General features: G+C 43.0%; 1 protein-coding gene across 3 annotated transcripts in view; it reads right to left on the bottom strand.

The window, feature by feature from the left end:
• The window catches only part of NRG1 (neuregulin 1), a 178,329-nt gene that overhangs the window by 121,286 nt on the left and 42,652 nt on the right, over nucleotides 1-14,391 (bottom strand). Inside the window, exons 4-5 of one of the 3 annotated variants that reach the window (XM_054178399.1) lie at nucleotides 9,700-9,750; nucleotides 6,781-6,831 (exon numbers count right to left, since the gene is read on the bottom strand). The exons of 1 other annotated variant lie outside the window; for it this stretch is intronic. In XM_054178399.1, the coding sequence (XP_054034374.1) occupies nucleotides 6,781-6,831; nucleotides 9,700-9,750 (102 nt within the window). The remainder of the gene's footprint in view (nucleotides 1-6,780; nucleotides 6,832-9,699; nucleotides 9,751-14,391) is intronic. One more of the 3 variants, XM_054178401.1, reaches the window with a different exon arrangement.

Genomic DNA, 14,391 nt, shown 5'->3' with positions numbered 1-14,391 from the left:
AAAGGTCTTTTCCAACCTGGTTAATTCAATTCAATTCAATTCAATTCAATTCAATTCAATTCAATTCAATTCAATTCAATTCAATTCAATTCAATTCAATTCAATTCAATTCAATTCAATTCAATTCTATTCTATTCCATTCCATTCTGTTCCATTCCATTCTGTTCCATTCCATTGCATTCCATTCATAAGGGCAGGGAGGCTCTACCGAGGGAGTATGATAGATTGGATCAATGGGCCAAAGGTACCTGCCTTTCAGGAGTTACTGAGCTGCCACCAGTGGAGGCTTTTGGGGATGAATGAAGTTAAACACCTGTTCAATGTTTAGGCAGTATTCCCTGAATTTTTTCTGAGCCTTGCAATGTGCTGTAGCTCTGTCCAATCTTCTTTGCCTCTAAGTTGTTGAAGGAATATTAGAATTAATATCTGTCAAATTCAGAATAAATGAAGCCAAACAAAACAGAGTAAACTGAATTAATGCAGAAACTTGGTAGGTTCTGTACTGCAGTATATTGCAAGATACCTGGTCACCAAGTCACATTGTATGCTAAAAGAACTGCAATTCACATATGACCTCAAAAAAGTAGGAAAGACCTCAGAGTGGAGTTTCACTCTTCATTTGCCTTTTCTTGACTCCAGAAGTTTCAGCTACACATCAAAGACAAGCAAACTCATGTAGGTATCTATTAAAATAATAAAGAAATGTAACCAAAAGTGCCAAACATAAGATAGCAGGACAACTTGAGTGGTCTAAAGATGTGTAAGAAATTAAGATGACATTTTAGAGGATTTATTGAAATAGCAACAAAATGAGAAGATTTTTAGAGGTTTGGAAAAGTATCCTGAAGGTACAAGAAGCAGCCACATTAAATGTGTTTTATTGAGGGCCCAAGCTTTCTCTCTTGCAGAAGTGCTGATTCAGATTTGTATGCATTAGATTAAATTAATGTTTTTGGAAAGTGGAGTCCTGTCAGATACTACATAAATAAATACAAGGGAGGAGAAGTGGGTTCACTTCATGAGATGAAGGAAAGTAGAAACTAGCAGAAATGTAACTTGCTTGCTAAGATGACTTACATACTTGTATATGCAAAAATGTTCCTGCTAAAAGTACTCTATTACCCAATGACCATAACACCATGCAGAAGGCTTTACTCCTCAGTATCAAACATTTTTAACATAGCATCTTAGTATTGTACTTGAGAATAGGTGACAGGTGAAAAGTCTTTTCATGCCTCCTTTCTACCTGCTATATCTGTTCTCCATTTAATAATAAGATTGGAATTTGCTATTGCACAATGAAAACATGAAGTGTTAGGAAGGACCATTGATGTACCAGGCTTGGAGCCTGCAAAGTAATAATTCTGGGAAGAAGAGATGGGTAGTCCAAACTGACACATGTGAGTTATTCTCAAATTGATATTTTTAAAATTTCTGTGCAGGTTTTAGGGAGCAGCATGAAAATCTGTGGGAAAATGAGATTAAAGTCATCCATGTGACAGATGAGTAATCTACAATCAAAAGCTAACCACACTTGCATTGTACTCTTCTGGAAAAGAAACCACAACCGTGGTGGGATCAGCCTCCCACTTGCTCTTCATCCATACTTCTAACTCCAGCTGGGCATCATATCAACTGGCTAGGGGACAGGAGGATATATGCTGCAGAGGGTATGTTCCAAGCACATCCAGTACCACGGTTGCTGGCTCACTGTCTTGCATGAGCAGACATATCTGAACTGAGAATCCCAGTTTAAAACAATCAGTTCTGAAACACCTGGAGTATGCCCTGGCTCTTTGTTCAAGGAATTAACTCCAAAAACATTTTAGGGAGCAGTCCTTAGCAGATAGCCTAAACAAGGTAATGCTGCAATGTGTAACTAAACAAGTACTTCTGGCTGTGATTGCAAGTCAGGAATGCACGCTACATACTTTGGTTCAGTTTGGACTCTTCATATTCTACTGCTGTAAATACCTGGCTTTTGATCCAGTTCAGGCCTCAGAGCAAGAGTTTCCAAACCATTGCTCCCCATAGAAACAGAAAGCTAAGGTGCCTCATCACTCCTGGTCTGTACACCTGTACAATACTGCAGATGGTTCCCATGAAATAGGTGCTGGGGTCACTGCACACAGGTTGTATCCCACCATTTCTCTTCTCCCCTCTTGCACCAGATAAATATTCCTGCAGAATTCCTCCTCCAGGAGGCTGTGTACAGTGCTAATGACTTTAACCTTGGAATCCAATTGCTTTTGAATTTTTTTACAAGGACATTGTGCTTACAAACAACAATGCAAGTTCTGAGACCACTTCTCTAAAGAATAGAAAGACTGCCATACATATGCTAGTTTTGCCTGTCAGGATGAGAGGCCAAGATTCTTTAACAAATCCCAGAAGAGTAAAAAACAACTATGTTCTGTTTTTCTAGTCCTGAATACAGAGTGGATAGAGCCCATAAAACCAAGTCACTAGGGTGACGTCTCATATTTTCTTTTTCCACTGAAACTCCAGAGCAGTAGAAAGTCTTATTTCCTCCAGCCTTCTTCCCCCAGAGTGCTGCAGTCCTAGAAACAAGGGAAGAAAAAGATCTTTCATCCCCAAATTGCTCTGATGGACTTAAGAATGGCCTCTGCAGTCCTTGGTAGTGAAGGCAGAGAGTGGTCCAGGCACTGTTCTTCTGTTCACTTCATTCAGCAGGAAAAAATGTATCTCAAAGAGCTCCATTGTCAACAAAAACAAAAGTTGAAACTTAGGTTTCAATATTGCATGGTACAAAAAATAATATATATATGGAATAATTCTAGGGTTGGAGTAGAAGAGAAGGCAGGCAGGCAGGATGTTGGCTTGCTGGAATGTGTCCAGAGAAGGGCAACAAAGCTGGTGAGGGGTTTGGAGCACAAGGCCTATGAAGAGAGGCTGAGGGAGCTGGGGTTGCTTAGCCTGGAGAAGAGGAGGCTGAGGGGAGACCTTCTTGCTCTCTACAACTACCTGAAGGGAGGCTGTAGCCAGGTGGGAGTTGGTCTCTTCTCCCAAGCAACCAGCACCAGAACAAGAGGACACAGTGTCAAGCTGCACCAGGGGAGGTTTAGGCTGGATGTCAGGAAGAAGTTCTTCACAGAAAGAGTGATTGGCCATTGGAATGTGCTGCCCAGGGGGGTGGTGGAGGTGCCATCACTGGAGGTGTTTAGGAAGAGACTGGATGGGGTGCTTGGTTCCATGGTTTAGTTGATTAAATAGTGTTGGATGAGAGGTTGGACTCGATGATCTTGAAGATCTTTTCCAACCTGGTCTGGTCTATTCTATTCTATTCTATTCTATTCTATTCTATTCTATTCTATTCTATTCTATTCTATTCCATTCTATTCTACCTGTGAGAGGCATCATGAGCAATCAGTGCCACAAAATCTCACAATATAAAACAGGACATAAAAGCACGAATTTCCTTTCCCTCCCTTGGATTACTGACCCCCCAACCTTATTACCAGCCCTTTATGTGAAACTGGACATACATCACAATCTTTCCCTTCTTAAGAATGGAAGCTCACACTCTCAAAATGGGCTGGATTTTGAGGAATTTAGGTACATATGCACGTAAAAGAGTAGAGGATATCTGTTGTGGAGTATGTTACAAAAATGGGATTTTTTTTAACCTCTTGCTCACTGGAACTCCAAAAAAGCAAAATGTGACATGTGTCTTTTCACTTGTGAAGGTCCCAGGGATCTTACTGAATCACTCTGCTGATATCACGTCTTTCCTAGCATCTAGCCAACATTGACAATGCTGGCATGTTCTCTGAAACATCTGCTATTGTGTGAGAAGTAAAAGGAAACAGTTTATTTTATCTCCTGTAGCTTTTACAAGATTGACAGTGACAAGTGTGAAATGGACATGTCCCACTGAAAATCAGAAATGAAAACCCCATAGCAACTTTTGAATAAGTACTTGGACTCAGATCCCTCATCATTCTACAGTGTGAGTACACATTCACATCTGTTAGCAATAGCCATTGTCTCCCTCCTGCTTTGTAGTACCAGCATTCACATCAATATCCAATACTGCTGTCTCCTCTCCTGGACATTTTTAGTGACTTGAATAGTACTACTCCCAATTTACATCAATGCAACTCAGAACAAAACAGAGCAGAAAGAAATGACTGTTTAAGTTGCCCAGGAGTTATTCCGGCCTGCTGCTATTCATCAGAGGGAAAAGAAGGCTAAACCCAGTAAATCTTTCTGGCAGAAGGTCTTTTTAAATAACCTATCAGATTTATAAAATTCCTTGAAAACACAGACACATATGAATCTTTTCTATATAATATAAATTTTAAAAATGGTTCAGAATACTGTGTTCAGAGATTTAGCAATGACCATTTCCCCTCACTTTGATACAGTAGTTACTGGATGTGATTAGGGGCATCAATGTAGAGTTTGCTGTAAAGAACACACCATGTTTTACAGCAACACTGGAACTGCAAGGGTGGATTGGACTGCTGGTCTATCTCTTTAGAATTAACCAGGTTGGAACAGGGCTGATAGCTTGTCCAGGAGTTTGCTGTAGGGGATGGTGTCAAAGGCCTTGCTGAAGTCCAGGTAGACTACATCCACAGCCTTCCGCACATCCACCACGTGGGTCACCTGATCATAGAAGGAGATCAGGTTGGTGAGGTAGGACCTGTCCTTCCTAAATCCTTGCTGGCTGGGCCTGATCCCTTGGCCATCCTGTTATTGCTGTGTGATTGCACTCAAGATGACCTGTTCCCTAATCTTGCCTGGCACTGAGATCAGGCTGACAGATCTGCAATTCCCTGTCTTGTCCAATCAGCCCTTCTTGTGGATGGGCATCACATTGCCCAGCTTCCAGTCATCTGGGACCTCTCCAGTGAGCCAGGACTGTTAAAAAATGATGGAGAATGGCTTGGCCAGCTCATCTGCCAGCTCTCTCAGCACCCTGGCTGGATCATATCTGGTCCCATGGACTTGTGGGGATCCAAGTGGCTAAGCAGGTCTCTACTTCCTCCTGGATCACAGGGGAACTATACTGCTCTCTGACTCCATCTGCCAGCTCAGGAGGTCAGTTGTCTGGAAGACAACATGTCCTGCTGGTAAAAATTGAGGCAAAGAAGGTGTTAAGTGCCTCTGCCTTTTCCTCATCTTTTGTTCCAATATTTCCCTCCATGTCCACTAAGGAGTGGAGGTTGTCCTTGCCCCTCCTCTTGCCATTAATGTATTTGTAGAAGAATTTTCTGTTGTCCTTCACAGCAGTGGCCAGTCTAAGCTTTAAATGGGCTTTTGCCTCTCTTTTTTTTCCCTACACAACTTAACAACATCCTTAAACATTTCATGGGTAACCTCTCCTTTCTTCCAAAGATGATGCAGCCTCTTTTTTCCCCTTAACTCATTCAGAAGTTCATTGCCCATCCAGGCTGGCCATCTACCCTGGCAGCTCATCTTCCAGCACATTGGCACAGCCTGTTCCAGTGACTTCAACATTTCTTTCTTGAAGTAGGTCTAGGCTTCCTGGACCCCTTTGTTTTTAAGGGCTGTTTCCCAAGGTACCTTCTGAGTTAGTTCCTTAAGCAACCTGAAGTTTGCCTGCTGGAAGTCCAGAGTGGAGGTTTTGTTGCTGCCCCTCTTAGCTTGACTGCACACTGAAAACTCAATTATTTCATGGTCACTGGACCCCAGACAGCCTCCAACCACCACATCTCCCAACAGCCCTTCTCTATTTGTAAAAAGTATGTCAAGCAAAGCCTTACCCCTGGTAGGCTCACTCAGCAGCTGGGATAAGAAGCTATCCTCCATGCACTCTAAGAACCTCCTAGACAGCCTCCTCTCTGCTGTGTTAAGTTCCTAGCAGATATCAGGCAGGTTAAAATCACCCATAAGATCAAGGTCTTGTGATCTTGAGACAGCCTCTAGATGCCTATAAAACAATTCATCAACCTCTTCATCCTGGTTGGATGGTCTATAACAGATTCCAACCAGCATGTCAGCCTTGTTGGCCTTCCCTCTAATTCTCACCCACAGGCACCCACCACCCTGTTTCCAGCAGCCAGCAATACTTACTGCCTTAAAAGAAGGTCAATACCCTAACTCCCAAAGTCCTGCTGACTTTGTGTGAACTGTCCTTCCAGACTGCTCAAAATCACGCTGGGTAGATGGTGACATTTGGGTCTAGTAAAGAGCTGGAAAGGTCTTCCTGATGGTTCTCAAGAATTCTGACTGTAAACCATGCTTTCCTGGCAAGTATCACTACAGAGGATGAAAAGAGTCATCTTCCTCACTGCAGCTCCCAGTGTGCTCCTGGTATCAGCAGAGACACAACCACTCTTCCCAAGGAAGGGGAATGGTTTCTGATTCTCTGTCCTAGTTAAGGGAAGATGAATAAAAAGCTGTTCTTTCCTTCTTCATCCTCTTCCTAAAGAGCAGAGGGCCACAACAGAAAGAGCCCAGGGAGCTCAAACATGCACCCGCAATCATGGGGATGAAAAGAAAAGCACCATAATTGGAGATGGTGGGACTTGAGGATGCTCCAGCTAACCTAGGCCAGGGGTTGGGGAGGCAGAGGACACAACATTTGAAGGTATATCTTGCCTGGGAAGAAGAAGAAAGCAAATTCCAGGTAGAAAACACTGGAGCAATTTCCTCTTTTGTCCTTCCCAAATGTATGCTTTGACCTTCCTGAAGGAAAGTGTTTAACCCTCAATACATTCTGAGCTACAGACTGAGAAATATACCTGTGAGACCTGCCAGCAATGATTTTAACAACTTGTGGATACTTACAGGAGGAAGTGTTTGCTCCTTCTGTTGAAGCTTGTATCTTAAACATGGGTTCTGTAACACAGAGAAGTAACAACAAAGTTGTAAGAATACAGCCACAGCTATATTGTTAGGCTGGAGAAGCCTGAACATCTTCCCCTAGTAGATCTTGTTTTCTTTTATTTCTTTCCCCACTCCTCCCCCCCACCAGTAATCAGAAAACCACCAAAGAAGAGAAAAAAAGACATAGCTCGAGAAAGCAAAGAACTTCAAAGTCAGTACAGCATGTCCTAGGCACACTGTGAATAATCAGTTACAGCAAAAATGCTCTACAGTCCTGAGAGGAAAAGCCAGGAGAAAACTGGCAAAGAGAGAGCAAAGTTTTCAGCTGTTTTTGACAGCATTAGGTGAAAGTGGAAAGCAATGGGTCTTGAAGCTTCATGTGTTAGCCCTAAGACACTACTCATCTTCTCAAACAACTCCAAATGAACAGTTAGGCCACCAGGTGTATCACAACTACGGGTAAGGACCACTGGGACTTGAAAAAGAGCAGGAGCCATGAATACCACCATCTCTTCAGAGAGATGTAGCTGGAGGGGAGAGCAGGACACTTCCTAGACCAAAATGGGACATAGCATCAGCCCCAAAGTGGTGACAATACAAAGTATTTTTCAAGGTGGCAAATGATCTTGTAAAACAGCTGGAGGAAATGGACCTCAAAGCAAATCACACAAAGAAAGCACTCAGAATAGTTAATGGAATAAGCAAGCAATCCTGAAGCTAAGGCTGAACCTGCTGTGTTGTAGGAATGCAAACCAGACAGCAAACCACAGCCACATATTTTGGTGGCTGCATGGGCTTTCGCTTAAGAGTGCAGAAAAACAGACAGCATCATACATGAATAAAGAACTCAAGAGTGTACTTGAGGAGCACTATCAGATGGAAGAAAGAATTTGTGGAGAGAGCAACAGTGATGTGATATGCCACTGTGGAGAGGGATATAGAAAGTCAAGGTGGCTAGCAATCAGCCTGTGGATCCTTGGGAGCAGATCAGGCATACTGCGTATTCTGCAGTGAAATATTTGCAACATGTCATGTCAGCCAGAAAAGATGATTCTTCATCTAATAGTTAGTTTTTAGGCAGACTAAAACCACACCTAAGAGTTAAGAGCACTTTGTAAGTCCTCCTATCTTCACAAAGAAACTGGAATAGTGCTTCAAGAGACCTGGTCATTTAAACACTGTCATCTCAAAATAGCCTATCTCCAATTAAAGGAGCACCATACTAATAGCTTATTTGTACTTGCAAGGCCTGGAAAACAAAATGCAGTGCTCTAAATGCTGAACACTACTGCTTAGCAGGAGACTCCCATACTGGCAGAGAAAGCTGACATGATCTGGACACAGACCTTGGTGAGAAGAGGGGGAAAACCAGAACCAGACTGGGTTTGGGACTTGTCAGGTTTCTACTCCAGCTGCATAGCAAAGACCTACTCAGAGCTCCATAAGAATACCTCAACAAGCAGCTACCAAACTAATTGCATTCTGGTCTACTTCAGTACAACAGTGATCTGCTGCTTGGCATGAAATCTGCTGGTGCAGTGATTCGTCAGGAATGCAGCCAGCATTTTGCACATCTCAGCCTCCTCCTCTCCACTCACACAATAGCAATAAAGCACAGAACAGTAATGAAACAGCAGGCACTGGAAGGGGGATAAGCAGGGAAAGAGACAACTCAAGAACGTTCATGGGAAAGAAGGGAGGGAGGTTCAGGGACTGCATTCTTGCTATACAAGGGAGAAGGCAGGGCAAGCCCAGTGGAGTCAATGACCAGCATGTCACCTCCTTTGAACAAAAACGGTTTCAACAGTTACAGGAGACTTGCTATTAGCTATGTGGTCTCATATACATCCAGTGAAGCACCGGTGACAGGCCCCACTGAGAACATGAAAGAATATGGGCACATCCAATGGCTCTTCTGTCAGGCAGCAGTGCCAAGATTTCAGAAGTAGGTCACCACACACGCAGATGCATCAAAGGAAAGGCTGCAGGCATGCTAAATGCAAAAGCTTGGAATCACACTGTTTTCCTTGATCCAGCCTAAAAAACACTGTCATCTCACACTAAAATCTGTCTCTGCCAGACATAGTTTTCTCAAAAAAGCTAGTAGGACCCCACACTCTTTGCCAAGCAAAATGTGTGCATCTTGTAAATCCTTGGGATGCTCAGCTTATCCACAGCTCCCTCAGCCAAAATCAGCAGTACAGACTACTGCAAGTATTGTGGCCATATATGAAAGTTAAAATAGTGAAAGCAACTTCTCCCTGGGGTCAGTTCCAGGAGTACTTCTGGAGGTGTGCCATCCATAGCTGCAGGTAGGATGCTGAAAGCAAAATGTCACCAGCCTGAAAGGAAACCATTTGGAGACTGTTTCCTTCTTGAAGCCAAGACAGCTTCCAATAGTGGTTAAACTACTGACAGTGTACCTGTCTACATTCACAGGCTCCACAGAGGTGTCAGGAATTGTATGTAGAGCCCTGAGGGACAGTGCACTCTAGGCAACAGACTTTCTGGAGGAAACATCAATACCCTCTGCAAATTCATATGCAGCTGCTAGGATTTACAGGAACAGGAGCAACAAGTGCTTTTTGAAATCCAATTCCTAACAAATACTTTTTCACTAGGGCTGCTGCAGGCTGACAACTGCAGGCAAAGTTAACATCCTCAATACAGCTTCAGGGTATAGAAAAGTATGTTTAACCCTTCTTCATTAATTTCTCGGTTTCTGAAGTAGCTCCAGTATTCAAGGCAGTATGCAGGTACTGAGGTGCTGGATGTAGGTGAATTGTTCTCTGCTAAGACGGAGCAGTTCCAAAGCTGCAGAAGCAGTTTCAAGAAGAAATCAAGAGAAAGTGATAGAAAGACGCTCTTAATTCAACTTACGTGAATAAGTTTTTGTCCCTTCTGTTGATACCTGTGTCTTGCTGGTGTTCTCTGGAAAACACAAAAGGCAACAAGAAGTTATAATGTTGAATCAGATGATCCTCTAACAGCATTCCACTCCAAGAATGGACAGGGTGAAAGGCAAAAAGATGCTCAACGAAGCCAGCTTAAATTCTGCTTCAGTGGGCAAGGATGCAAAATCAGACACCAGCTTGCAAAAGTTTTGTTTTGGGAAAAAATGAAAAGAGATGGTGTTTAAGAGTAGAACTGAGGAATAAAAAAAGCCTGTTTCTTCTGAAAGAAATCAGTTTTTCAATCTCTCTCCTCTGGGAATAAAAGATCAGTGAGAACAGAAGAAATCATGCAGATGGCTCTGCTTCTGGAAGGCGTCAGTGTGAGGATTCACTTCTTATACTTGCAGGCAGATAAATTTTGCAAAGATGTCTTCCTGTTCCCGTTGAATTGCTAGTAAGCACATCCAGTAATGTCAGTTGCCATTTCAGGGAAGTCTTCTAAGTCACACATGCAAAAACTCACAGAATGACTGCTGGGGGCTCTGTGATGGAAATGAAACAGCTGCTTTGTTGAAGAGATAAGAAAAAGCTGCTCTTCCACACTGATCCTATGCAGTAACATAATGCAATGGACTTCTTGAATGCACATGTTGGACTGGATAATGGCTATGTGGGATGATGATGCTGTGTTTGGATCCCAGTTAATGCCTCGAAGAATGCAGACAGGACAAATCAGAAAGCCTTTGATTATTCTTCACAGACTTGTACAGAGGTTTCATTCCAATTACACCATTTATGTGCCCATGTGCTGCTGACACCACAAGCCACCAGCCACAACTGTGTGTAGTTTCCTAGCCGTGAATAACTTGGCCTTTGGTTGCATCAGCAGTCTTGGTCTTCTCCAAGTTCTCAAAACACTTTTCAGCCTCATAGTTGTGCAGTTCAATACTGCTGCACAAGTTTCAATTCCACAGCTGGAAAAGGGCCACAAATGCCAAGGAAGAAGTCGTGCCCTGAATTCTCAGGGGCCACCACCAGCCCTCAGGCAGGCTGCACAAAAATAATTTAGGAAAAAGCCTCATAACAGATTTAGGTAAAAGGCAACTTAGGAATGACTTTACTCTGCTTTGTAATTCTGGATCAGATAGCCCTCTGTTCACTGTCTTCAGAATCCACAGAAACTTGGCCAGAGACAAAACTCAGTCCACCTGTCTTCCCTTCAACATCCCTCTCATTTAATTTTAGTGTTGACCCTGAATTTTAATGTCTTTCTTGCTAGCTCTTGCTTTGCATTCCACCACCCCACCCCCCTCCCCGCCCCATGTTCATCCAGTTTTCTTGGGGAAACTTGTTTGTCCAGGCAGTACATCCCAGCTTCATCTCCCTAATGTGAAAGAACTTTTTATGCAACATTTCCCTGACAGCAAGTGATGTGTGGCATGGAAATGAGTATCATCAGTATACAGTGGAATACAGTGGCCTGCAGCCAGAGAGCTTTTGGGACCATTTTTGGGGTATGGAGTTAGTACGCTGTTATGCAGCTGGGTTGTCTGAGCAATTCGCTTTTCCCAGTCACAACAGGAGACAGAACAAGTCTGACAGGTGTGTAGCTCAGCATCTGGCACAACTGGAGCAAATCTTTCTTACACCATTAAAGAAACCATGTTCTGTTTAGTACCCATGCTGAGCTCGATGGATCATTTCTTACAGCTGCCTCCCCAGCACAGCTGTGTCAGTACAAACGCTGGTGGGAAGCTTCTCTGCTAGTTGAAAATACAGACGCAGCCTCCCACATCTGAAACATGCTGAGAAATACATTTGTAAAATGTGTGGCAAAGTCACATGTTACCAAGTCCCACTAGTAACATTCATGTTAGCAACATTAAGAGTGGATGCTAACATTTGGAAGATGCAAAATTTGTGTGTATTGCTTATTTAGGGCAGTATACCACAATAGTAAGAGAGACATTTTATTCCACTTGAAGAGCCATTTAAATATAAGAAGTAGAGAGAAAAGAGGCTACTTGCAGGGGCTGTCAATACTTGCCCAAGGTGGATGAGCCAGAAGCATTTTTCAGTCATGATACTCAGCAGCTGCTGCTGCAGTCTGCTAAATGGTATGGAAACAGCATCCCACAGCCCTGTCTATGTCATCATGTTTAAGTCCCCATGGAACAGCTACCTCAGATGCTACATTCACTTCTGCCCCCTGGCATTTCTAAGGGCATTGGTTTTGTTGAGTGCTATTTCCTGAAACTGGATATATTTGTACTAGGGCTTTCTTATGTGAAAATATTGAAGAACAGACAAAAGATCGTTGTTCAGGGGTGCTTTAAGGCAGATGTCCGTGCAGCCTCTCAGTCCTACTTCCTTAGTACCCTGGTCAGCTCCATCTCATGCTGTCTCTTCTGGCAAGATGAAGACAGAAATCTTTCAACCCCCACAGAACTCACTATAACCCACCGCCTTGCTGGGCTTGGTATCTTGGTCCAAACTTCCACATAGGGAGCTTTGTTTTGGCTGCTAATAGGAGGTAACTCAGTGCCTGGACACTCAGCTGCAACATTTCTGAGGGAGGCAGGAGGTCCTCCTCTGCAGGACAGACTTTCCTCCAGAGAAAAAGCCTGCTGAACACTCTCACAGCCTTCCCCCCCAACTTTGTTTGCCAAAGGTGTAATGCAAAAAACCTGCTTGAGAAAACAGAAGGAAAATTTAGGTTGAACTCATGGTTTTTAGTTCAGGTCTTGAAGGTGGCTCTAAGGACCCTGACAGGGACAACAACCTGGGCTCTGATGAGGATTCGAACACCTTGAACTAGAGCTCCAAACAAACTTTCTGTCATCCTGCAGCAATGTAAGACTTAAAACTTTTGCATTGGTTTTGCCAGTCCCATGACACATTCTGAATTATACAAAGAATGACACAAGCTAGCATACACCTTGAGAAAACCGGAGTACCCAAAATCTCTGTTACTCGGTCTGCAGACAGCAGAGTAGGGAGCAAGAGCATAGAAGGTGAGTAAGGCCTTAGAGGCATGCAGGCATGTGTGCCCAAAGTCACAAGGAGATCCAATGGATAAACTGACCTTTTGTTTCTTAAAGGTACAGTGCTTTTCACCTTTTTTCTGGTCCTTCAAGTAACTGTCACCCCAAATCAGATTAGAAGAGTACCCTCAATTCATGTATGTCAGATTGCAAGGAAAAGTTCAAAGCTACTCTTAGGGGCATTGCTACACCAGAATGCTTGATGGTGATACTTCTCTCTATACAGATGTCCAAATCAGTGGCATTGGTTCAGGTATGCTGAGTTGCACCAGGTGAGAATCTGCCCCATTACACCAGCTAGCTAAAACCAAACTATGGACCCTGGTCACCTGTAACTATGTTAGAGAGAGATAAACGATACACAGATCTTCTGCTTTAATGAAGTCTCACATTAATGTACAAAGAACTTTTCCTGCACGTGAAGAATTTCACAGCTGGCCACATGGTCTAGAGACAATAGATGTAAGGCATTATTTTTATTTACTTATTTCTCTGACATTTGGCTACCTTCAGAAGAGGAAGGTAAACTAAACTTTAATGAATAGCAGGTAGTTATTGATGACTGCACAACTCAGAGCTGGAAGTCCTATGGATGCAAAACCAGAAGCTTGCACTAGCCACCACTGTGTAACTAATGCATTTACAGAAGTTCATCTCTGTCTACAGTTGAGTTACCTGAACAGATCACCTGATCACTTCTTGTTCCCCTCAATTCAGGCAAAGTTGTCTAAGCCACCCACAGTGATGACTCAAACTGTATCAACTCACTTTATATAGATACACAGGATGAGTGCTCACACAATACTCTGCACACAACCCAGCAGTTACCCAGCACCATAAACTTGTATCTTAAATACCTCTGCAGGAATTAACCCTTTTACATCCAGAATTATGCTGGGCACAGCAAACATCTTTAGAGTGGCAAAAGCTTCAGGTCAACAGGTTTTAGCATAGAAGTCTGATACCACATTCAGCTGGAGCTGTGGTGTGCTCAGCTCTTCAGAAAACAAGGTCACTTATCTAGTTGTCTAGACAAGGGATTTTATGAGCGAGTTTTCAAACATGAAATGGAAAACTTTGTCAGTAGTGTGAAGTGATCTCTTGGTGTTATCTAGTAAGCACAGTAACATTTTATGTTCATGAGAAAGGCCATGAAAAAATTAACTTCTGCCCGGCTAAAGAGAGAAGTTAGGGTGCAAAAGTACAGCTACTGTTGCATTACAAAACCTGTGCACTCTTTGTACAACTCCAGGAGAGCTTCCTGCTTCTATTCTGACCTTAGTTACAATCTTTCTTAGGGGAGCATACATGAAGTAGAGTGAATGAAAATAAGGTCATTCGTGTCCTGTAGGCAAGCAATACTCATGTATTTAAGGAGTACAGAATAGCTTCCACTGTTTGCTACTAAGACTGGTAAAAAGTAGTTTGCATACCTTTTTATGTAGTCATTATATTTTTAATCTGCACATACGGCACTAACCACAAACCTTCATGATACTAAATATGATCAGATGAGGCCCAATTGCTGTTTGAGAGGTGATTCTGCCACTATATTGTGCTCTGAAGAGACCTCACCTGGAGTACTGTGTCCAGCTTTGGGACACAAGAGGAACATTGACCTGCTGGAGTGGGTC

The sequence above is a fragment of the Dryobates pubescens genome, chromosome Z (genome assembly GCF_014839835.1).
Source record: "Dryobates pubescens isolate bDryPub1 chromosome Z, bDryPub1.pri, whole genome shotgun sequence".
In the NCBI taxonomy this organism is placed as follows: domain Eukaryota; kingdom Metazoa; phylum Chordata; class Aves; order Piciformes; family Picidae; genus Dryobates; species Dryobates pubescens.
The sequence above is the reverse complement of the archived record's forward strand: the minus strand, read 5'-3'. Positions and strand labels throughout refer to the sequence as shown.